The sequence below is a fragment of the Delphinus delphis genome, chromosome 9 (assembly GCF_949987515.2).
Source record: "Delphinus delphis chromosome 9, mDelDel1.2, whole genome shotgun sequence".
Taxonomy (NCBI): domain Eukaryota; kingdom Metazoa; phylum Chordata; class Mammalia; order Artiodactyla; family Delphinidae; genus Delphinus; species Delphinus delphis.
This window is the reverse complement of record NC_082691.1, coordinates 77,939,163-77,965,620: the sequence shown is the minus strand read 5'-3', so window position 1 is coordinate 77,965,620 and position 26,458 is coordinate 77,939,163. Positions and strand designations below refer to the sequence as shown.

The 26,458-nt window shown below is 37.2% G+C and overlaps 1 protein-coding gene across 1 annotated transcript in view; it reads left to right on the top strand.

Annotated features, from left to right (window-relative positions):
- The window catches only part of TSPAN12 (tetraspanin 12), a 66,013-nt gene that overhangs the window by 20,163 nt on the left and 19,392 nt on the right, over nt 1-26,458 (top strand). Inside the window, exons 6-7 of the mRNA XM_060020790.2 lie at nt 17,904-17,978; nt 22,105-22,212. Coding sequence (XP_059876773.1) covers nt 17,904-17,978; nt 22,105-22,212 — 183 coding nt within the window. The remainder of the gene's footprint in view (nt 1-17,903; nt 17,979-22,104; nt 22,213-26,458) is intronic.

Sequence of the window (26,458 nt, the reverse complement as noted above, 5' to 3'; positions counted from 1 at the left end):
TCTAAACAGTTGTCAAATCCTGTAGGTTCTAGTTTTACAATCTCGGGATCCCGTCCCTTCTTTTCTTATTTGGAATGCCCAGGTTCAGGCTCTCCTGACTTTTTTTTTTTCCTTAATTTATTTTACTTATCTTTAAATTTTTGGCTACGTTGAGTCTTCGTTGCTGCGCACAGGGTTTCTCTAGTTGCCGTGAGCGGGGGCTACTCTTCATTGCAGCGCGCAAGGTTCTCATCGCAGTGGCTTCTCTTGTTGCGGAGCACGGGCTCTAGGTGCGCGGGCTTCAGAAGTTATGGCTCGCGGGCTCCAGAGCGCAGGCTCAGTAGTTGTTACACACGGGCTTAGTTGCTCTGCGGCATGTGGGATCTTCCTGGACCAGGGATTGAACCCATGTCCCCGGCACTGGCAGGCGGATTCTTAACCATTGTGCCACCAGAGAGGTCCCTCTCCTGACTTCTTGCTGAAACAGTGCAGAGCCCCCTAACTAAACTTCCTGCCTCTGTTGTCTCCTAATTTACCCCAAACCAGTGCTGCCGGTTAATACAATGCAGCAGCGATCACATTACTCCTCTGTTCCAAAACCTTGAAAGACTTCTGGTTGGGTAATGAAGTGTTTAGAGACACTTCAATCTTGTGTCAAGCTCTTCTGCAATCAAACCTTCATCTGCCATTTTTAGCTTTCTTACCTACTTCATTTTCTGACTGTTCTTTCCTGCTCTTACTCCTGCTGTCCCTTAGCTGGGAATTTCTTCTTAATGCTTTTGTTTCAGTACTACCAGCCCATTACAATTTGCCTGAAATACTACCTCCTGAAATTGTAATAATGACAAAGATGATGATGATAATCAAAGTAGTTAACATTTCTCATGTGTTGACAAACTGTAATGCTTTCAGACTCGTAGAGGTTTAAATGAAATTTTTATATGAAGGGCTTTACATTAATTAATCAATTTTGAGATAGATACTATAATTATTCCCATAATATAGATGAGGAAAGGAAGCACAGGTTGGCTCAGTGATTTGCCTGTTTGCATAGCTAGTAAATGGAGTATATGGTATTCAGATCATCACAGTCTAGTTCGAACAACATGTTTGCAACAACTTCACTATTTTACTCTGTAATTGCTGCCTTTTCTTAAATGCTTAAGTATCTTAGTGTTATTTAATTATTAATACTTAGTATATCTTAAGGATTAGGCATCTCACATTGTATAAAACATTTTCCCTATGATCTTTCATTTTAAACTCAACAACAATCATCTAAGAGAGATGATTACAAATGAGGTTCAGAGAGGTTCAGTAATATGTCCAAGGTCACTCAGCACTAGCAGGTAAAGCTTTGATTCAGACCTCTGTGTTTCTGACTGCCAAGCCCATTCTCATTGGGCCTTTACCGATGTCTCCAACAGACATGTCTCAACTTTTGAAGTCCAGTGCATTTCTCCTATTATAAATTTCCCTTTTTTTATAACCAGCCCAAACTGCCAGACTACAAACAACTTGATAATATGAACCATTCATCTTGCCTATTGCTTTAATAACTTTTTATGAAATTGAGTAACAGACAGGAAATTAGAACAGTGTGAGTCGAAGTGGCCAGCACATCAGATAGGGAGGATGGTGTCTGGAAGGCAGTGAAGAGGGTGAGATTTTAAGGGAGGAGCCTGGCTGTTACATAGGTTTTGACAACAGTGGCCTGTTAAAGGGGTGAGCACTAACGCAGGATATGACAGGATGTCAGGTCTTTGACAAGTGTTTGCAACGAAACTCACATGATTTCTTCCTTTATGTCCTTTAGCTTTTTTTTTTTGTGGTATGCGGGCCTCTTATCCTTTAGCTTTTTATCCTAATTTTTTTTTTTTTAATTAGGAGGTTCCTTAATTTTGGATACAAATGTTTAAATAAGCCCAATGCATTCAATCCAACTTGTCCATTTCCTTGTACTCAAAATCGCGCTTCACTTTTAAGACCTGTAAACCAGATTAGAGAAGAAAGCTTTTTTTTAAAAAAAAAAAAAAAAAGACCACCAGTATCTCTGAGAGCTGCCACAGCTCTTGAATGATTACTAAGAAAAGGTCTGGCAACTGGGCTATGGTGCTGTTTAAGCAAAAGTCAAAATGCCATTATTCATCAGACTGATCAAGAAAAAGTGAGAGAGGCTCAAAACAGATCTTTATAACTGACCTGCCTTCCCACGCTCACCCCTCCAACAAAACAACTGCAGGCTAAGAGACCACCTGTAGGAAAACATTTCTGGTGAACCTTGGTCATGAAGTCGACCCTTTTATTGAATTATAGATGCAGATTGCTAAAACACCCTAATTTAAGTTTCCTAAATAAACTACAGGACACCCAATAAAACTTGTATTTCAGATAGACGACAAATAATAGTTTCGTATAAGTTTGTCCCATGCAATATTTAGGATATACATCTACTAAAACATTATTTTTTATCTGAAACTCAAATTTAAATGAGCATCTTGTATTTTTACTTGCTGAATTTGGCAACCCTGCTCTAACCAGATTTGTTCTTAATAAATATGAAACTGTCACAGAACAGCAACTTTTATATACATATAGGAGGATATTACAAGTAATTAAATTCTAATTATATTGGGAAAACAAGCCAAAATGAATAGGAAGATAAGCTTGAATGTGCCATGACTTTCAAAGTAATTTTGGTAACAGAAATTCCTTTTCTCTTTACAAGAGAAATTAAAGCTAAATGGAAATTGGTTTCAAGCTTTAGATGGGTACTTCCCAAGGCTTTTAGCTGTAGACTAAATGAAATTCATTTGTTATTGCAGTTCTACCTTGCTATTAACAGAGGCATTAGGAAGGCAGTGCCAGCTCAGGGGGAATGTAAACAGATTGAACAGACATGTTTACAATATCGACAACAGCTGAACGTCACCGTCAGGAGATCGTCATTTGTCAGAGAGTGATGCTAATATATGCTCGGCTGCCGGCAAACCACAACTTGTCAGGCACTCGTCAGAAATTAAGTTGCCTGCGCCTTACATGTTTAAGATCAGTACCTTGTATTTAAAAGGGAAGGTTTTCTTTTCTTTTTTTTTCACTTTTATTATCCCAGAGAATTTGCACATAGCTAGTGATTGTGTGGAAGCACTTTTAAAGCTTTCTTAAAATATCCAGTGGTTGAATCAGATTTGAAATGATTCTCTTAAGAGAAATCAAGTACGTTTTTAATGGCCATGGAGAAATTAACCATCCTCAGTTTTCTGTTATTTAAAATCATAATGCAAAACAGGAATATCTTTAAATAGTAGTTAATTTTCTACTGACTCTGTTTAAGTCTTTCTTTTAACTAGTTATACATTTAATAATTATACAGCTCCTTATAACCCATTAAGTTAAAATTAAATTATTAAGTTAAATATCTTTATTATTTGCTATTTATAGTTTTGGTTGATAGCCTAGCACCTTTATTTCTAAATCAAAGTCCATCATATCATTGATTGCACGTTCAGCATCTACCCAGAGTTTCACTCTGTTTTCTCAGAAAATACTTATAGCAACTTCATATGGTTAGACTTATTTTACACCTGAGGGGAAGTAGGATGCCTGAAGATACACACCTGCTAGCTGCTTTCATTAGCATTCAGATTCAACTTATACAAGTCTATATGTGTTTCATTCCAACGCCCAGTAACTGGAATACATTTAATTAATTAATGGCACTATTTCTATAAAACTTAAATATGCTTCATCTGTAATCCAAGGTATTCAGTAGTCATTCAGTTTTTAAAAATATAATCTTTTAATGTCCTTATTAAGGAAGGAACTCTAAAAATTCGACCATCGTTCTCCCTTATCCTGTCCAAGAATCAAACAACTTCTCTTTCCCTTTCTGCTCTCTGTCCTTCTCCTCTCTTTCCTTTTTCCCTCTGTAAACATATACTGAGTACTCAGTCTGTGATAGACATGAGATACAAAGATGAAATGGGTGACTGCAAAGAAAATATCACAGCACAATACAGTATTAACGTTATAAATAAATTAGTGTGGGAACCCTGAACAAGGAGCGGTTGGAGATTTCCAGTAGGTTGGGCAGGAGAGTCTTTATTTGAGCTGGATGTTGAAAATGTGTAAGAGTATTCTGGTGGAGGAGGGAAGCCACATGAAGAGTATGTGCAAAGATACAGAAGAATGAAAGAACATGGCAAGTTTAGGCAAAACTTAGAAGTTCCGTGTAACTATGGTGTCAGTGAAAAGCGCATGAAGTAGTCCAACCATGAAGGTCTTTGTAGGAGGGTCTGATGTTATCCCTTGGACTATAGAGAGTCAATGGGTGTTTCCAGCATTTAATGAAATGATAACATTAAGGGCTGGAGGCATTGGGAAGGCTGGTTAGTGGTTACACCCTAGTCTTTGGAAGCCATGCACGAGGTCTAGACTAAGACTAGGGTTTGAGGACTGAGTGGAAGGCAGCTGAATTCAGCAGACTTTGCTGAGATCGAATTTTTGCACATGATAGTAATGTTTGTATTACTTGACATGAGGAAACGGGGTATTATTCAATATGTATGCGTTTTTCATCTAATAGAAACATATCCCTTCAATATATGCATTTTATTTTGACATGTTAACTAGAATTCTTTTAGAGCTATAGCTTTAAAATTTAGTTGTTAAACTCACAAAAATTTCAAGCAGAGGAAACTGAAGATGACGTAGGCATTTCTGCATCCGGAGGCTCAGCTTGCACATCTCGGTTTTGTATGCACACAAAGCCCAGGACAGAGTTCCATTAACCTTTCTGTTTCTTCAGTGATGTTGGTTTGACTGTCTCTAATTATACCCCAGAAAAGCACACAAGCAGACGTCTCTGAAAGGAAATGTCATGATATTCATGCCCTTAGTGGTGGGTCTTTGTGACAGGATCTTGAGTGTTCTTTGGACTTTTTGCTTACTTTAGGGTTTGAAGTATGAATGGCTCAAGGTTTTGTATTTCTGACTTTGGTACAATTTAGGTAAACTCTGTCATGGTACGCATTTTAAGCTTTGTTATATATTGTTTCTTATTATATACATTTGCGATAGCTTTGGTTAAATATAAGCCGTATAAATCTATACCCACTGATTTGGTGAATATCCCTAGTCTGTTCAGAGTTCAGTGACAGATATTTCTCAGGCAGCACGTGCTCTGAAGGAGTGATTCTGCTGTGGATGCTGGTTACAGGTTCAGCAAATGCTACCTTGAGGTTAATTCAGCAATTGTGTAGAGTTTTTGCTTTCACGTCTGGGTCCAACATCTATTGACTTCCTTTGGCGAAGGTAAAACAGTAGCTATTCAAAATCATATCAGTGTCTAGATGACTCAGGAAACAGAGTTAAATCAATAGACAAGCAAATGACACGTAAAAGACGAAAGAATTAAGTTGCTTAAGCTATAATGAGGAAAGTAGCTTTCAGAAAACCTGTATAGAAAAATGATGTTGAATATTTACTTAATATGCAATATCTGATGAATTTGATGACTAAATAATAGCTTATGAATTAAAGGTTTTTTTCATGAAATTTCCTAAATTAAAAACACCTACTTTTTCAGAATTGTGATCCATATATTTCCCCCTTTATTCATAGCAGGGATTTTTTTTTTTTTTTTTTTGGCCTCGCTGCGTGGCATGTGGGATCTTAGTTCCCTGACCAGGGATCGGACCTGTGCCCCCTGCAGTGGAAGCATGGAGTCTTAACCACTGGACCAACAGGGAAGTCCCCATTTCCCCCTTTATTCAGTTAAAGGGTTATTACAGGCTCCAATTATGTGCTCAGATTAAGATGAATCTTCTCAGCTCACATGACAGAAACACTAATTTAAATTTTATTTAAAATGTATAAACACTGTAGTTGTATCACTTAGTATTCCTCTTAAGCACTACATTTGAATTATTCGGAAATAAGTGATTATCCCTGAACTTTCTTTAGATTACCATTATTTTAGTTTTAAATCTTTAAAATTTGGAAACTACAAGTTTCCGCAATATGGTTACAACTATGAAGACATTTTAGAAACATCTTTAAGAAAGTTGGAATTTTATTAGATGATACGTGCCAATGTAAGAATTGTTGCTAGTTAAGTAAAAATATGAATCTTTTCAGTGCCTCTTCCAGGAAACAAGCATTTAAATATTATAAATTTTCAGGTTCTGTGCAGGGTTTACACAGCCGAGTTGAAGACACAGACTGATAACTTTTAACAAGACTTGGAGAAGTTTGCCTTTTGTAATTAAAATATTTTAATTCTAAAAGTTCTCTTTTGTGTTATTAAAGTACTTTAAAAGAACTGTAAGGAACAATAGATAGCCTTGTTCTACCAAGAGCATTTAATAAAAGGACATGAGGAATCATTTGAACTGAGATCTGAGGGGGAGGGCAGAATTTGGATGGCTGGTGAGTCATGGGCAGAGGTGGGAGAAGGGCCTTTGCAGGGGAAGCAAGGGACTTTGAGGAATTGAAAGGCTAGCGGAGGGAGCAGCTGTGAAAAGACTCAGAAGCTCATGGAGTGCTTGGCAAAGGGCATGTGTAGGTCATTGGATAGACGTGTGCCAGTCTTACAAGGCTGAGACTTGGCTGTGTGACCTAGGGCCAAATTATGGAGATGTCTTGAATATATCTTGTGCACATGCTCTGCAGTGTGAAGTTTTGGGAGCTGCAGAGTGATGGGATATCTCTTTTGCTACATAACCCAGGAAGCAGTGTCTGTTCTTGCTTTCTTCGGGGCCTTTTTCTCATTTACCCGGGAGAAGATAGCTACCTGGTCCTGCCACTCTGGGCTAAGGGGGCTTCACATTTAGAGAACCCTTTTTAATGATGGAAGAGAGAATGGAAGACGTATTTTATTCTAACAATGTGCCTTTACTGATGAAGGAATAAAGGTTTTCAGGTGGGGCGGTCTAGCTAATGCTTTAGAATTTTTTTCCCAGATGTACATTGTAAACAAAATTTTATTAATCTGGATGTATTTAATTCAGGTTTAATAGCAAAATTATAGTTAGTAAGCTAAAGTAGGCACCAGGAAACTGGGTGTGGGGCTAGGATGCCCTTAGGGAGACCAGCCAGCCAAGGGCTCTTGTGGAATGGTTTGAACAGTAGTTCTTTGGAATGCTGCCACAATTTCCCAGGCTCAGGGGAAAAAAAACGTTCCATAAACAATTGACTAGTAGCAGAGGATTGTTGTAGAACTGCTTAACTTGTTTGAGAACAAACTTTTTAAGCATGTTAGAAGCACTTACCTACAGATAATGGATATGCTCCTTTCAAATCATCATTAATCTGTTTATAAAAGCAGGTCTTTAAGGATCTGCTTATCAATTTTCAATATTCTTATAGCTAAAATATTTGTTGTAACAAGCATGCATTTCTCTAAAATTGATCTGTAATTCATGCTATTTAATTCAAATTGTTCCTTCTACCAATTAGACTGAATTACTGATGTTTGGGCAACTTTGGTGACAATTTAGTGATTTTATCATTATTCACATATGGTTTTCTTTCCCTGAACATTAAGCATGACTGTGGATCAGCTTGTGTTCTTCTACTTTATTATTTTAAAAAAGAAAATACATATTTTTGGTTCAGGAAGAAAGTGTTTTTGCTGGAATAGATTTATCAAGAAGAAAAAAATAATGAACCTCTTCACTTATAATAAATATTTGTATTCGTGGATTTATAAAATTTAATGGAAACATTTCCCTTTAATACTCTTTTTAACAAATAGGTTTGCGGTTTTTCTGGAGAATGTACAAAGGTAAGTTAAAATGTATATCTTGTCTGAAAATAAAGGTAAAACAAAAGAAAGTGATTTAGAAGATACTTTCACAAATATAGAATGATTCAAAAGTTATTGCAGATATTAAAGTATGAATTCCCTTCCTACCTAATAAAATCCTTTAAAATTTCCAATTTCCTAATCTGTTGTCTTGTAAATGATGTTGTCCTAAAGACGCCGGTGGTAATGGACTCACTCCTCTTGTGTTTGTGAGGTATCTGGCCGCGTTTGCGTCTGAGAGGCATGAGTTGGATCAGAATTGAGTCTGGTGTTCTTTGACTGTGTTGCTTCGGATACTTCCTCTGTACTTTCCTGCCCAGGTTCTGGTGATGGGGACTCCTGTCTTGCGTTCTGAGGAATAGCCCAGTAATACATAGAAACAACCTCTTCCGAGACCAGAAACACCCTGTAAATCTTTTGCAATGGGGCCGAGCATGCAGACTTTAGCTGACCTGGCTTACAAAGCAACAGAAGCTATATACATGGTGACCTGTCTAGCGTGTCCAGTTGCTTTATTGCCTTACCCTTAATGTGTTACCTGTCACAATATACATCACTGCCCCCGAGAACCCGTGGCCCCTGGCTAAGTCCCTCTGATTTTGGCATAATACGTTTCTCTGTCTCAGAGTTTGAACAGCGTGTGAAGCAAACGCTTATTAATCTGAACTTCACCAACATCTTCGATAGAGAAACTAGCTCAACAAATTACCAGTGTAAATAAAATGGAAAAGGGGAGTAAATTAAGATACATTATTACAAAGATTCGTCTATGTATTTATTCAAATGTAAGCATGAACAAAGGACCACAGCATACCAATACTTTCTTACTTTAGCTCACCTTTCTGCATGGGCTCAGGAATGCCAAGACTTTGTTTCTTCAAAAACTGGTTTATAGTTCTAGCTTTTTCTAAATTAGACTGAACTCATCTCATTTATAATTCTTAAAAGAAAGGAAATTTAATGCTGCCTTTTCTTGGAAAATTTTGTAAAGACACACAGAACATGGTGAATAGTTGGCCTTCAGAAAGTACCAAGCCTGTGTCTGCTATGACATCGTTTTGAGACTTGGCTAAAACAGAGGCTTTGTGTGGACGTGTGTTCTAAGCACAAGTGCTCTTGGACTGTTAGTAGTTTAGTCCCGGTGGATTCTTAACAGAATGTCAGCCGTTCCATTATCTTGTACAAATATTTGGCAGTGGAATGCTCTTATTTACTAACTTTAAGTAATATAATATTTTTAAACCTCCAATCACTGGGAAAGGAAAAATAAACAGCTGACATAGAGATACTTAGCACTGAAAGCTTGCAGAGTTTAGCATTTGACAGGGTAGAGACTGGAGTTTATCATTTATCATTTAGTGAATGCAGGCCTTTCATCAAACTTTTTGTTTATTAAAAGAGTTGGTTATGTAGCACGTAGGTAGGAGTCAAAAGGCACCGTGTTTTTAAAATATTCAAATGTCCAGTAAAGTATGTTATATTTTGAAACAGTTTTTATTTGTGGAGAGGTGAGTCTCAGGTTGTATTAATGTTCCAAGATAAGCAAATCTGACTTTTGTGGTTTTAAATTATGTTGAATGTTACTTATGAGAAAACAATCTGAGTTTTTAGTTATGAATTAAGAGACTAGCAGATTAAAATAACTTTTACAGTGTTTATACTTTTTACTTTTCACCCAGTGAAATATATTCTCACTGAGGAGATTCTATGATATGTGGTTTATTATCTGCTTTGCTCACACAGAGAAATTTATATATATAAGTGTTTCGTGGAAGACATTACAATTTTGTGTTAATGTAAAAATTCTTTTCCAGTTGGCATTTATACAGGAAAACAGTTTGGAGAATAACTGTTTTGTCTATTTATCGTAGGTTGGATATAGGATTTTTTGTTTCCTTTAGATAGTATATATCGCAGAGTCCTCTATCCATAAAACTGGATATGATGAGGATAAGTTTTATATCAATAGAACATAGTTCCTATTAAAAAGCTCTTAGTAATTGAAAGTATCTTTTCCTATACTTCTCAACTGCTTATAAAGTTTAATATTCTCAATAAATTGATTGGCTTTGTTAGGGCAGATTGCTTTCTTCTTTTCATTAGATTGATAGAAGTTAGAAAGGAAAAATTTTAAATAAATCTATTTTCCCCAAAGTGAAAATTATTTGAAATATTTTGTACAAAACAAACATTACTTTCTTTGAAATTTTATTAAATCAATTATTAACGTACATAAGTAATACTTATTTCATTTATTAGTGTTTTTATGAAAGTTCAATTTAATGAACTGTTAAGCACTCATTGGCTATATGACATTATATTTCATTATGAAAATTGTAAGATGAATAAGAACAAAAGTTAATTTTACTATTAACTTCAAAAGAAGCTGATCTGACTGATTTAATGTAAGGTCAAAACATAAAAAGAGATGGAATTACTGAGATAAAGTGTCAAGGAGTTTGATATAGTAGTTAAAGCAGCATTTGTGCCTTTAATTAGGCATTATTTGGAGGAGCGAAAAAGGAATTTTTTTGCCATCCTTAAAATTTTGATATTACTGGTAGTCTTTTTTTTTTTTTTTCCTACTGAAAAGGTCAGGGATGGTAATGTAGGTGTTTTAATTCAAAGACAAGAAAGGTTTTGTAAATACCCGTGTGAACATGTACTTGTGTGCATTTGTGTTCAGTAGTGGAGGGGTCTATAGATGATGGATCATGAGGTATTGCTAACACCACTGCCAACATCCGTGATATAATATGTACTATGTGCCAGCCACTACTGTATGTGCTTTATGTGTATTGGATCATTAAATTCTCCCAACTATACTATAAGGTTGCCACGATTGTTATCTCCACTTTATAGATGAAGACACAGAGACACAGAAAGGTTAAGTGATTTGCCCAACTACGAAGTGGTAGAGCTGGGATCTGAATCCAGGAACTGTGCTCTGAAAAACTTAGTGTTCTGTTGCCTCTCAATGTACCTCGCTCCATTTTCTCTTTTCAAACATACAGCTAATGATATTTTTGTAATATGTTTTGGGGAATAACTTACACAATGTATATATATACCTTTAACATAATAAATGTACATACATACATTTGCACATACACATATATACCTATAAGAATACTTTATTTTTTACATACTTTTTATATACTTTTAATTTTGTATACTCACAATACTTGATTATATATACAAACGTGTGTTTCTTGAGCAAATAAACTAAATCCAAGCCTCCCTCCTTGAACGAAATTGCCCATAACATAGAGTTCTAAACTTCAAAATTTTGTGACTGAAGTGAATTCTCCAAGTTGGAAAATAATCCAGCTCGCATTGATTTGAGCAGACGGCCTGTGTGGTTTTATGAGCAATATTGGAGGAGACATTCAAATTTCCAAATAAGGTCTAGTGAAAGAGACCTCTGGGGTGGGGGTGGGGGGGCGGGTCTGTAAATCACATTTAAATATAAACTTTTTGCATTTTGTTATGGAATCCCTATTTTCAGCTACTGAAGGTACATTTAGGAAAAGGATGACAGCACCTGAGTATAAGTTTCCAGTTGCCACCCCCCCTCCTTTACTCCCAATAACCATGAAGTGTAATTGGGCTACTTATAATTTTCAGCCTTTTTGAATAACCTTTTCTGTGTAAAAAATATAAAATCCTCCAGCTACCAGTGTCTTTCTCTTGATTGTCGAGTCTTCGGGGCAGGGCTATTGTTTGTTTTAATTTTATTTTTACTTTTATCAGAGTGCTTCATACACAAAGTGTAGAGTAAATTTAATTCCAAAATACTTCTTATGAAAAATAGTAGTCCTCTACCTTTGTCATTTTCCACTGTTAAGAAAGAGGCAACTGCTTTCAATTTTTTTTTTTTTTGCAGATTCCCTTGGAATTTACTTTCATATCTCTAAATCACATATTTATCTAACTCTTCTCATTCTTTTAGTTTTAAGCCCTATCCATTGACGTCTGTGCAAGATGAGGAACTGGTATCTTTTCCTGCCCTCAGTGCCGCACCACCCTCCAGCCCCGCCCCACGCATACTTCCTCTCTCAGCTCGACACAGATATATTATCATTTTGGTTAGAACAGTGTTTACATGCTCATGACTATGTAAATGTTATTCACAGATGGGCCAGGTAAATTACCAGGTTTACTTTTTTCTTTCTGGAATAATACTTTGGGTTTTTTTTTTTGGAATTCGTAACTCTCCTTGTTTTCTATGTTTTTCTGTCTAAATCAACTCTAAACTTCCCCTGGTGTACGTTTTCTCTTCATATATTCAAATATTTGGGGTATTCTATCGATGATTTTTTTTTTTAAGAAATCTCTCAGCACGTTCTAGACCCACTCCAGTCTAGACTGCTGAAGCTGCTGCCTTCATGCAATACCCCCTTTACTACCATTCTGAGATTTCCTTTGCCTCCCTTTTGTTTTAGATCCCTTGTTTCCTGGAATCCAAGTCATTGTCCTACTCTGTTTAGTCTCTCATTTGAGGTAGCATATCTTCCAGTAGTTTCCTGAAAAACATACATAGGAAATACATTTTTTAAAAAGCCTGCATGCCTAAAAATGGCTTTAAATACCCTTACAGGTTAATTCCTTTTTTTTTAAATTTTAATCTTATTGGAGTATAGTTGATTTACAATGTTGTGTTCGTTTCAGGTGTACAGCAAAGTGATTCAGTTCTACATATACATATATTCATTCTTTTTCAGATTCTTTTCTCATACAGGTTATCACAGAATGTTGAGTAGAGTTCCCTGTGCTATACAGTAAGTCCTTGTTGGTTAACTATCTTATATATAAGTAGTGTGTGTATTTTTTTTTAATTTAATTTTACTTATTTATTTTTTATACAGCAGGTTCTTATTTGTTATCTATTTTATACATATTAGTGTATATATGTGTATGTTAATCTCAAGCTCCTGATTTATCCCTTCACCCCACATTTCCCCTTTGGTAGCCATAAGCTTGTCTTCGATATCTGCACATCTCTTTCTGTTTTCTAAATAAGTTCATTTGTATCATTTTTAAAAAATTAGATTCCACATAGGAGTGATATCATACATGTCTTTCTCTGTCTGACTTAACTTCACTAGTAAGATAATCTCCAGGTCCATCCATGTTAATTCTAATGGCTATAGAATTATAGGTTGGAAATCATTTTTTTTCCTTAGAATTTTGAAGACATCCTCCTGCTGCCTCTAGCTTCCAATATTTTATTGAGAAATCCAATGCTCTTTTGGTTTTGAACCTCTGCGGAAAAGGTATTTAAATTTGAACTCCAGTTCTATTTCCCGTATTCTGCTTTATCCTCGACTATACCTAGTGTCCCCAGTCCTGAGACTCTGTTTTACTGGTTCCACAGAATAACCCCTAACTTCTTTACTGGTAGGGGTGGATAGTACCCAGCTACATAGTGTAGGGGAGGGGACCTGAGGGCTCTAACTTCTTCCTAAACAAGTTTTCAACAGATCATCCTCTTTTTAGCCCTACTTTCATCCACTTCTGCAAGTATCCAGGGCTTCCAGCACCTAAGCATTTGGAGGGACTCTGTATGTGAATCAGGTTGTTCCCTACTTTCTCCACTACTGATTAAGCTTTCAGCTTTTGGGGGACTGCTGAGAAATTTGCTACTCAACTGTTTGTTTTGTACCTTCCCAAATATACTTGCTGTTGTCTTCTTTCCCTTTTCCTTTATCTCTGGGTTTATGTCTTTTAAAATATCCCTTTATTGTTTTAGTGAAGCTTCAACAGGGAGAAGGGATAAGGACGTGTGTTTAATCTACTTTCTTTAGTGGGAGATCCTGGGGAGTGGGGGAGGTGTCAGGGAAGCAGCTCATTTTCATAAATGAATGTTTCTTTCAGAAAAGACCTCCTGGAGATTTTATTCTTTTGTCTGTACACATATAATGAGATGAAATAATCTTTAATACGAGAAATGAATCCCCTTTATTTCTACTGGAGGATGCATTGACTTACAGGTCACCAAGGGTTAAATAGGAAGGTGGGATTTCATGCCTTTACGTTCCTCCTCAAATACATCCAGGGGACAAAGGGACTAATTAAACTGTGCCATTCTTGCCATTCTGTGGCCAACGCTTTATTTAAAATAACAGACGAATTGATTTCAGTATTTTTAAAAAAGAATTTGGTTTCCCACCCTCCACGCCCTTCCTGCCCTCGTTTCCTAATAAAGATCTTTTGAAAAATACCAGCTATTTTCTCACTAGACAGGGATTTTACTAAAGATTTTACCAAATAACTTGTGGGTTTAGAAGACTCTTTAGAGCGAGTGACACTAACAGTCTTTAGGAGGAAATGAACAGTTTTACTTGTTGTCATTCTCCAGTCATAGTTACATCCATTCAAGAAATATTCACTGAGTACATGTTCTATGCCAGGCAGTATGTTAAGTATTTAAAACATAATATCTCTTGTACTCATGGAGTTTATATTCTAATAGATACTACGATATGGTTAATAGTGGCTACCCTTTAGGTAATGCTTCCTGTGGGACAGCACTCTACCTGGTTGAATCCTTAGTGCAACACTGCAAGGCAATTTTAACACTCTCATTTGACAGATGAGGAAATTGAGGCTTAGTGGTTTGCCCAAAGTCATCCAACTGGTATGTAAAGGAGCCAGAATCTGAAGCCAGGTCTATTTTATTTCAAAGCTCATGTTCTTCCATTTGTATAGTTGAAAAAAGTCAACAAAGCAATTTCACCTACAGTGTTTTATCTAATCTTTTGTTATCTAAATCAGTAAGGACACTCATTTCTGAACTGAAAGGTAATTATTCTCGGCTTGAGAGATTTGGTGAAAAAAAAATCACTAATTAATTGCATCATTTTGAGGGTATATCTTATTATCAGCTTGCCTTACTTGATGCAGTTTTTGCATGAACATATGTTTAGGGATAAAACTTATTCATAGAACACAAATTTTAGTTTAATTACAGTAGAAGAACTTAGCTGTTTTAAGAAAGTCTGTATCAACTAATTTTTAAAGCAAATAAAATAGTTTGTTAATGCAAATAATTGCATTCTAAGTCCCTTGTATAAACACTTTCTCAGGCTTTATTTATTTAAAATGTTCAGTTGATAGTAGCTCAGGAAAGATGGGGAGAGTCTGCATATGGTTCCTTAACTATGTAAATTGTCTTATATGTTTAAAGGCACCCTGGACTATCATACTATAATCCTCCAGAAAGACACACAGTAAAACAGAGAGGCAATGTAGTACAGAAATGTGTAAGCAAAGTCAAGGGGAGTCAAATGTTAACAAGAAACTCAGAGCTCAAATTAGTCAGAGAAATTCAAGGAAACCTGAAATTGGTTTTTTCAGTTGGTAAGCTGATCATTATTTCCACTGACATTTATTAAATACCTGCTGTGTGACAGGTCCTGCTTCGGCACTGGGAATAAAATAATGTTTACGAACAAGATCCCTGCCTGCCAGAACCGATGGTCTGGCAGGTTAGTGAGCGCAGTGAATTGTGGGTGAGGCAGCCGACTGGTTTAAAATCTGAAGCCTCTGAAGCTTGATATACAGGAGACAGAGATACCCAGACACACAAGGGGAAGGAGAAGGGTAAAATGGTAAAGAACAAGAGATGAGGTACTGGAAAACAATGATGAAGAAGAAGCTGCGGCACACTGCAGGGAATGAAGGTCAAATCCAGGAGGAAAGGGCGAGTCCATAGTGGATTGTATTTCACAAACGAGTTCAGAATTGCATTTGTATAATGCTTTACAAATTCAAAATTTTAAATTTTCCAGAACAATTTCCCATGTGTCAAATCAGCCTTGATGATAACAGTGAAGAAGACTTTATTTTTATCTTCATCAGACAGATGAGCAAACTGAAGTCAGGGCAGTTTAATGATTTTTCCGGAGATCACAGAGTGTGTTACTTCAGTCTGCTGACTCCAAATTCAGAGCTCTTTCCACTGTTCTAGGACAGCACTCATGGAGGAGAGGGGTGAGTTGCCCTGCAGACTAGCTTGGTACAGACCATCTCAGCAAACCACGTGTGTTGGGAAAGTAAGGGCTTGACAGACACATACTGACGTCATTAGGAGAGATATACACGTGTTTCAGTAATGCTGAGGACAGCAGACGGTTTTGTGGTGAAATGTGATATGTATGTACCCTACCTGCCATAACAGAGCTCAACGGGAGTTGTTGCTTAATTCTTCGCTGGCTTTGTTTTATTTAAACTGTGGATTAACACCAAGTTTTATAGATGCCTCACTCAGATCCAGCTCTTAAACTAGTGACTGAGTGATTCTCTGTGCAGTGATCAACACAAGGGTGACTAGGACCCAGAGCTCCCTGAAAAAGAAAATGTAGGCGTAGGGCTTCCCTGGTGGCGCAGTGGTTGAGGGTCCGCCTGCCGATGCAGGGGACACGGGTTCGTGCCCCAGTCCGGGAAGATCCCACATGCCGCGGCTGAGCCTACGTGTCCGGAGCCTGTGCTCTGCAACGGGAGAGGCCACGACAGTGAGAGGCCCGCGTACTGCACACACACACACACACAAATGGAGCCCTTTCCTGATCACCCGGTCCAAGGCAGCTCCCAGTCTCTTTCCATTGTACCACTCTGCTTTTTTTTTAACTTTTATTTTTTAAATTTTTTATTGAAATATAGTTGATTTACAATGTTGTGTTAGTTTCAGGTGTACAGCAAAGTGATTCAGTTATACATATATATAGCTATTCTTTTTCAGATTCTTTTCCCTTATAGGTTATTACAAAATATTGAGTAGAGTTCCCTGTGCTATATAGTAGGTCCTTGTTGGTTACCTATTTTATATATAGTAGTATGTATATTTTAACCCCAAACTCCTAATTTATCCCTCCCTCCCTTTCCCCTTTGGTACCCATATGTTTGTTTTCTATGTCTCTAAGTCTAGTTCTGTTTTGCAAATAAGTTCATTTGTATCATTTTTTTTTTTAGAATCCACATATAAGCATATGATATTTGTCTTTAGACAAATACTTCACTTCTGACTTACTTCACTTAGTATGATAATCTCTAGGTCCACTCATGTTGCTGCAAATGTAATTATTTCATTCTTTTTTGTGGCTAATGTTCCCTTGTATGTATATATCACATTTCTTTATCCATTTATCTGTTGATGGCAGGTTAGGTTACTTCCATGTCTTGGCTGTTGTAAATAGTACTGCTATGAACTTTGGGGTGCATGTACCTTTTCAAATTATGGTTTTCTCCAGATATGTGCCCAGGAATGGGATTGCAGGATCATATGGCAACTCTATTTTTAGTTTTTGAAGGAACCTCCATACTGTTCTCCATAGTGGCTGCACCAATTTACATTCCCACAGCAGTGTAGGAGGGTTCCTTTTTCTCCACACCACATTCTGATTTGTTTTCATATATTCTTATCTATTCATATATTATGTAAAAAAAATTTATTGAGCACCTACTTTGTGACAAGGAACACGGTAAATTTCTGCCCTTGATAGAGCTGTCATTCCAGTGAAGAGGAATAATCAATAATCATCACTACCCGATCCTTCCACCCTGACTGGCACCATAAATGGAGCGGAGGATTCATGACAGCAGTGGAGTTGTTTTAGTTCTGCTGGAATTAGTGAACTTTCAGAGAACCTCTTCTTTCTCACCCTTTTACTGTTTACTTCTGTAAAGTGACCTCCGCAACTGGAGAAGTGGCAAGGAAAAGCACAAAGAACATGGCTGCAGTGGTCCCTTTAGGGCTCCAAAATTTATTTTATGATGCACGTTCTTGAGCAAGTCCTATTGTATACTTTTCACATTAATTTCTTCATTTGTAAAATGAGGTAGTCTTATCCATTGAGTGAATTAATTATGAAAGCATTTGATAAATGAAGCACCATCCAAACGACCCACTTAGGTGAGTATTGAATGCTGTCTGCCGATATCTCAAAATTTGCTGAAATTTTCCCCATCTGCTCCCAAGGGAGGGAGCTTCTTGAATATGTGCCTCCGTTTTCTTGTCCTTTGAATAAACAACACTGAATAATATTTAGCTTGTCTCTGATGACCATATTTTACTTTGAGTCTATCCTAACAGCATTCATTTTCTGTTCTTCTACAGTATTTTGGAAGTTTACTTGTCATTTTCTGTGTAGAACTGGCTTGTGGTGTTTGGACATATGAGCAGGAAATTATGGTGAGTTCAAAATGGAATATAACCACAGTCTGAAACAATATTCGTTCAGCCTTTTAAATCAGATACTCTGGAGTTGTTAGGCACGTGATTATTAATTTGAATGTTCATGCTATCTGGTAACAATGAATACTCCCAATACTTCTGAACTGTAGCATTTTCTTTTCTGTGTCTAAAGCATAGTTCCAAAGCACAATTTGTAATTTTTCATTTCCTCTATTCCTATATATATCTTTAATTCCACAGATTGCTTAAACATGGATATAATAGACTGAAAATTATATATGTTCTAAAATAATTTTACCATCTTCTGAGTGTATAATAGGAAATATTCACATTTGCAACAGGACTTGAGAAAAGTTGAAAAGCTACATGAAAACCTTATAAAATGCTGACTGCAGCTGTACACTGATGGCTAGGAAACACGTACCTTCTGTTTGCAGGAAGCCGAACCATCTTCCAAATTAGGAAGTGTGTGTTAGAATGAATGAGAATAAGAGTTTCTTAACCTTAAGATTTTACCAGTCATGTTCGGTATACCACTCCACTTCACCTCTGCTCTATTGGGCATTATTACTTATTTAATGTTTGCTCACTTCATTGGTGAAAATTGGTGCATTGATTATCAATGAGGTTGAGCACTTTTGCATGTCTGTGAAGTCTGGCTGTTTTTGTGGTGGCAGGTCAGATTCTTCCACTGTGAGCTTCGTAGAGTAATTCTGTTTCAGGAAGATGATGTTTTTTTCCCCCAACATGTAGTCTTTGGACTGTCTACAGCAGGAGTCCACCAGGGTGATTCTTTAAAATTCACATTATAGGGCTCTAGGCCAGAGCTGCTAGATCGGAATAGAGGAAAATGCAGGGACTGAGTATCTGCCTTTGTGGCAAGTTCCCCAGGTCAGTCTTCAACATTTTAAAGTTTAAGAGCTCTTAAGAAGCAAAGCAGATTCTTTTTTTTTAAATTAAATTTAATTTATTTTTTATACAGCAGGTTCTTATTAGTTATCTATTTTATACATATTAGTGTATATATGTCAATCAAAATCTCCCAGTTCATCACATCACCACCACCCATGAAGCAGATTCTTTTACATTTGTTTCTGAGAGGCATTTTGGCAGTTGTGTAAGAAAATTGAAGACATCTCTGGTACTGGTGCAGTTATTAAAGATTCTATGGTAAATCTGCTACTGTACTGTGACACTGTTTTGAATACTAAGTGGTAATTACAGACTAGTGGGTACTCTACATACTTCAATTTACATGTAAACGATACTTTGGCACTGCTACACAGCTGAACCCCTCTGAAAACACTCATGCTTTCAATGTGTGACAACTCTCAGTAAGAAGAGAGAATTTATGGTTATTTTTTTCTCTATTAAAAATTGAAAAGTCAGGGCAGGTTCTAACTAGTTTAATATAAAGTTAAACACTATCTTCAAAACAAAATCTCCTCTTACAATAGGAATGCTCTTGTTGTCTTTGAGAATCATATTTTCACACCATCCCTAGAAACTTGGCATATTAAGGGAATGAAAGAGTGATGGATTCCAGGGACTCAGTTTTGGTGTCTAACTAATTTTTTCTAATTTCAAAAAACACATGGATCTCCTTAACATTCAAGCAATGAGTAGTAAATTGTATAATTAATTCTTGATCTCCTCATCTCAGCTTTTGTGTTCTTTTTGGTAATTAAAAGGTTTTTAAAAATGAGTTTACTTTCTAGTGGATTTAAAAAAATGGCTTGAACAGTGTTTATATCATACTAATATTTGATAAATTTCCTAAATTATAACAAGTTTGTAATGAATTAATTTAAGGTATTTGAAAGGAAATATTTTGACTCCAGTATAATTCTAAGGAACTTGAGGAAACAGAAAGGAATTGATACTTTTTAGATACTTGCTTCTATTCTGTGAAGGGGCCATCTGCAAGTATTTTTTTAGTATCACAATGGTACTAGATGGGTGTACACTGCCGTGCCCGCTGAAGGCATACATCACTGTTTTGCTTGTGTAAATCTTCCCCCAGGATAAAACAGGATAAAACAAGGGCTGTTTAAAAGTGAAATGTGGAAAGTAGTCCTTTAGGAAAAATGTTTGTCAGAATTTTTTTTTATTATTATTGCCTTTGCACTAATAGCAACGTGAATGAAAAGTGCCGTTAAAGTTTATGAGCTGCGAAATTTTGCAGAACCCCAGACTTTGCGTAGAATGGGCTTTGTGCTCTTCTCTGTTCCATGCAAGGAGCCGATACATGTGTGTTTTCCTTTATGGCCAGAGCACTGTATTTTGTGCCCGAGCCTCAGTGACCACCTGTGTTTCTTGCTATATTTGGTTTCAGATCAATTGTGGTCACAAGTGGGAAACAACTTAATTTATTTTGGAAAATAACTTAAAAATAAGACTGTTCTAATAACCAAATCAAGAGATTGAGCATCAGGCAGCCTATTTTCCCATTATTTCTGTTTTTTGTGTACATGTTCACCTCCCATTCATCATTCCTTCACTAGATGAAATCTGTCAATCATGTTAACTGTTTCAGATTATAAATTTCTAGAGAATTTATTTCACTTCTATTTATTTTATGTTCAAAAGGATATGAGATAATAAGAATTTATACTGCATAGCTTGAACTTTGGTTAGTTCTCTGAACTTTGCTGGAACCAGATGAACACACAGTATACCCAGTCAGCCCATTATTTAGGGAACAAAGTTGTGTGCCCAGGTGTTGGAGTGTTTTCTTTTGTATTGTACATTTCCAAGTAATAAAAAAGAAAATTAACAAAGGAACAAAATGAAGACTTTCTGTGGCCAGGAATTTTTAAACTACTATTGATATTGCTTTTTTTTTTTTTTTTTGCGGTACGGTATGGGCCTAGCCGCTCCGCGGCATGTGGGATCCTCCCGGACCAGGGCATGAACCCACGTCCCCTGCATCAGCAGGCGGACTCTCAACCACTGCACCACCAGGAAAGGCCGATATTACTATTTTTAAAAATAAGATTTCAAAATATTATGAATATTGAGTTAGTGTCAAATTTGCTTGACTTAGCCCGGTCAGTATTGCTCCATAGATCAGGTGTGGATGTCTGTCTAGTTTCCCAAGAGTTACTTTAATAACACACGTGTGGAGAGACTAGGATTTTTGTGACCCCATTTCTCCTGTAGCACTGTACACAAAACATAACATGATATGCTAATTAGATTTCTTGCCAACTGTTGTGTTGTGTACCTGAAGCTGTGTCATGATTAAAAACTGTTCAGGGACATGGTGCTAGGTACCTTAAGAGGCAGAGCACAAAAAAATGCTTTAATTTCAGAACAATTTTTCTAGAATTCTAGCATGCCTCTAAAATCCAACTTTTTTTTTTTTTTTTTTTTTTTTTTTTTTGCTGTACGCGGGCCTCTCACTGTTGTGGCCTCTCCTGTTGCGGAGCACAGGCTCCGGACGCGCAGGCCCAGCGGCCATGGCTCACGGGCCCAGCCGCTCCGCGGCATGTGGGATCTTCCCAGACCGGGGCACGAACCCGTGTCCCCTGCATCGGCAGGCAGACTCTCAACCACTGCGCTACCAGGGAAGCCCTAAAATCCACTTTTTGAAAAGTTTACAGACTTATTCTAGAGTGAGGCTTGGCTTGAGCTGAACTCGTTCCCTTAATTCTTCTCCCTTTATTTTAGTACCATAATCTGCAGTCACTTCAAAGAACCATTTCATAGCATTACGAAATCAAATGAAAGGGCATTTTGCAGCAGGGATCGCTTGTTATGAGGAGCTCGGGTGTATCTACAGAACATAGAGCTTTACTTCTTTGTGATTTCCTTGAACTTGATATCGGCATTAAGTGATTTCGCATTATTTTGCTTAATATGAAGTACTTCCTCATTTAGTACAAAAATCTACAAGTAGAGATTGTTTGATACGTAATTTAATAGCGCTGAGCTTAATTTAAGCCACAAACAAATACAAATTTAAGGCAGTGTTTGGCAATGGCAGTACATTCCAGGTAAGTGTGAGTATGTGGATGAGTCTATGAGTGATTGTGTTTGTGTGAATCTGTGAATGTATGTGTGTCTGAATGTGGCTGTTTGCATGTTACAGTTGTTGATACTTTGTCTTTTCTATCGCTAGGTTCCAGTACAGTGGTCAGACATGGTCACTTTGAAAGCCAGAATGACAAATTATGGCTTACCGAGATACCGGTGGCTTACTCATGCTTGGAATTTTTTTCAGAGAGAGGTAAGTGCTACCTTTTCTGAGGTAGAGGGTATGGAATAAATGACACACTTTCAAAACAAGTGTTCAAAGCTTTGGCTTTGGTCATTTTCCCTGTGCTGAAAAGTTAAGCCGATGATTCAGTTACCACTGGTGTAATTTTTTATTGAGAAATACTTTAAGTAGCTCTATGCCCTGCTTTTCTTCCACCATTTCCGCTTCATTTCCCACGGTTCACATATATTTTAGAATCTTTTAAAAGCCCTTTTGCTAAACTAAATTTTCCTTTTTTAATGAGAATTCCTTGATAATTACCCAAGCTCGATTTGAATGGATAATTTTTCGTGACTTTTAGAGCTATCTGTAATTTAAACATCATTTGAAAATTTAAAATCATGGGTCTTATTTGGAAATTAGGACTCAGCATATCATTAAAAGCATGAACTTTCTAGTCAGAAAGAACTTCGTTCAAATTCTGGCTCTGCTGCTTACTATTACATGAGCTTCTGTAATTTACTTAACTTCCTTAAGCTTCAGTCTCCTCATCTATAAAATGGGGATAATAAAAGTACCTATCTCCTCCAGGTGTTGAGAAGATAAAATGGGATCATAAGTTATTGTTAACAATAACATTACAAAGTTACGTGCTTTTAGCTTTTCTTACCTACCTTCCTTATAGCACTGCATCCCATTATCCTCTCAGACAGGAACTATATTTAGATGTTTAAAATCTGGTGACTTGAAGTTAACCATTGATTCAAACTAAGTTCTTCTCCCAAGCAGTTTCCTTGCGATTGGAGTGACATTCCCAGATGACCAAGTCTATCTCTTTCTTTTACTGGCATTTAAAGCTGGGCTCCAAAGCATTTGAGAATCAGGGTCTTGCACAATAGAGGTCCTGCTCCCTGCTCAGTTACTCTGTCTTGGATACAGGCAGAGGTTCAAGTCCAGGATAATCTCCAAATCTGGCTCTTTGTGTTACAGTTGTTGAGATGGTGAAAATTATCACTGCAGCACAGATTTCCTGTTTATTTAACTGCTTCCTGACTTTGTTTGTTTACTCTTCATTTGTACTAAAAACAACGTGAAGGGAAAATAAGTGAAGCGTTAGGGAATTTATAATAAGCTGTGTTCAGCTACTGCCCGGAGTGGAAGCTTCCTAGAGCTCTTTATTTTCTGACAGTTGTGATGTGGACCATGATAATCCAGGTAAAAAGACAAAATGAGTTTTTTTTCTAATGGTACAAAGAGGGCGCCACCCTAGGTTGATAATGTACAGCGCTACAAATGATAGCGCACATATTTTTAGATTGGTTGTATGGTAAGTTCCCTCCTTTACATCATAGGCTTATTTCACTCCAGAGGAGGTGGTGAAGACCTCCGGGCCTCCTGAAAGAATTTTTAAAAGCCCCTTGTATTCATTTGCTAGGGCTGCAGCCATAACAAAGTACCACAGGCTGGGTGGCTTAAACAACAGAAATTTATTGTCTCACAACTCTGGAGGCTGGAAGTCTGAGATCAAGGCATCGGCAGGATTGCTTTTTTCCTGAGGCCTCCCTCCTGGGCTTGTAGACAGCCGAAGTCATCTCCCTGTGTCTTCACGTCATCTTCCCTCTGTGTCTGTGTTTAAATTTCCTCTTCTTATAAGGGCATAGGTCAGATGGGATTAGGACCACCCTTATGACCTTATTTTAATGCCTTCTGTAAAGACCTTCCCAAATATGGTCACATTCTGGAGGTTAGAACCTCACCGTGAATTTTGGTGGTGGGGCGGAAGGACACAATTCAGCTAACCATCTTCTCCCAAAATAAATTGTAGAGCAACCTTGTCAGGCTGCAGTTTTCCTGACTCCTCATTCGGTGCAGGTCTGGGCATGTACTTCACTTTAGTGGACTCTCACTTAAGCCCTAGTGATGTTTATTTAATACCTTTAAAAAAACTGATGCTAAGAACTGTATTTATTGATTGATTCTAACATAGAAGTTGGAGTATAGGCTTGAGAACAAATAGACTCCACCGCTGGCTGGTCTGTGATCTTGGCAACCTACTTGTCCTGTTCCTTAGAGCCTCAGGTTCTGCTTATGTAAAATGGTGGTGGAATTTTCCGGTTTGACAGCATGTTAGAAGAGTGGCCCCATCTCACAATGTGGCTCTAAAAGAGGCAGCAAGACTCCAAGGAGACGTAGACCATAGTCATGTGTGGCTTAAGAATGGGTTTGCTTAAGGGAGTTTCCAGGAAAATTTTCAGTATCAATTCCGTATCTTCTATTGATGAAGAAAAACAACCATGTAAAAAGCAACAATATCTCAGGGACTTATTAAAATAAAAAAAAAGCATCTGGCACAGAAGATGCTATGCATAAGTTATTTGGAAAAGTCATCTGTGTGGAGCACCTCACTTCCTGAGAAGGCCAGATAAATGGGCTGTTCTATTGTGGACGGAGTGAGCATGTTCCAAAAACTGTCCTTCTGTCAGCAACACAGAAAAACACATGACATTAGGAAATGAGAAGTAGGTTTCTTCTGCATGCAAGGATTTAAAAAGACTGACTTGGAAAGGTAGTAGTTTATGATTTTTAGAAAGTGGTCATTTTACTACATGTATTTTTTATGGATACTCAATGACTTATGTAAAATACATGATGTTAACTTATGTTTGACTTAATTGGTGATGTTTGTGGTATATTTGTGGATTTTAGAACATATTTATAAGAAGGAAATACTAAAATTATTTTTAAAGTTTCTTGGAAAATTTTAGTATTACTCATAGCATCAGTATTTCATCACTTATAGTACTCAAGATGATTTTTTTCTCTTTATTTATTTATTTTTATTTTTTAACATCTTTATTGGAGTATAATTGCTTTACAATGGTGTGTTAGTTTCTGCTTTATAACAAAGTGAATCAGTTATACATATACATATGTTCCCATATCTCTTCCCTCTTGCATATCCCTCCCTCCCACCCTCCCTATCCCACCCCTCTAGGTGGTCACAAAGCACCAAGCTGATCTCCCTGTGCTATGCAGCTGCTTCCCACTAGCTATCTGTTTTACGTTTGGTAGTGTATGTATGTCCATGCCACTCTCTCACTTCGTCTCAGCTTACCCTTCCCTCTCCCCGTATCCTCAAGTCCATTCTCTAGTAGGTCTCTTTATTCCCGTCTTGCCCCTAGGTTCTTCATGACCATTTTTTTTTTTTCTTTAAAATTAGATATTGGGCTTCCCTGGTGGTGCAGTGGTTGAGAGTCCACCTGCCGATGCAGGGGACACGGGTTCGTGCCCCGGTCCGGGAAGATCCCACATGCCGTGGAGCGGCTGGGCCCGTGAGCCATGGCCGCTGAGCCTGCGCGTCTGGAGCCTGTGCTCCGTAGCGGGAGAGGCCACAACAGTGAGAGACCCGCGTACCACAGAAAAAAAAAAAAATTAGATATTTAAGCAAGTGAAAAAATGTAAAATGATGTTTTGTATTTCCTTGTTTCATTTTACGTAAGAAATTCAGAATTCTTTAAAGTTTATTTTAGTTGAAATTTTGAAATGGTGGATTGTGATATTTTACAATACAGTGTTAGTCCTGAGCACAGGGTGATTTGTTGGGCTACATAATTTTCAAAGCCAGTCACTCCTGACAAAATTCTTCTCCGTGACTGCCTGTACATAACCCTTGTTTCTGACTATATGGAAGAGTAACTGCCCTCTACCCAAGGACAGAAAGTTTTCATAGTTAATTACTCTGAATCTAATCTACATATGTCCTTAAGCAGGGTTTCTACACTTTGACCAGAGAAGGTTTTTGTTAATAGTTGGTGAAATGAGACTAAAAAGAAACAAAGACAACATAGTTTGTCTTAAATCCAACTTTATTGACACTAAAGACACATCATTTCTTCTGAGATTATGGTGATAAAATATGACAGTTTTTTTCAAGAGTCTCACTCAGTTGAATAAAAATTTGTTGGCCAAACCTATGTTTCCATCTCAGAAATTTTTGGAAATGTTCTGGTTAATGAATCGAGTTGGGTAATCTCTGTGATGTGGGCTGTTGGCCAAAAATCTTTCTACAGAGATTGCGGAAAGTTTTAATATAATATTTGAATTTGTTAAGCAGTTAAGTTGGTAACTAGGCAATATGCAAATAGATTGATCAACTATTCCCTAGTAGCTAGAGGTTTAATGTTAGATATAAGATTTCAGCTATTTGTTTTGTTAGTGTGTATTAACTTTGCTGCTATGTGATCGCTTGCAGAGGATTTTACATTTGGGGGGAGGT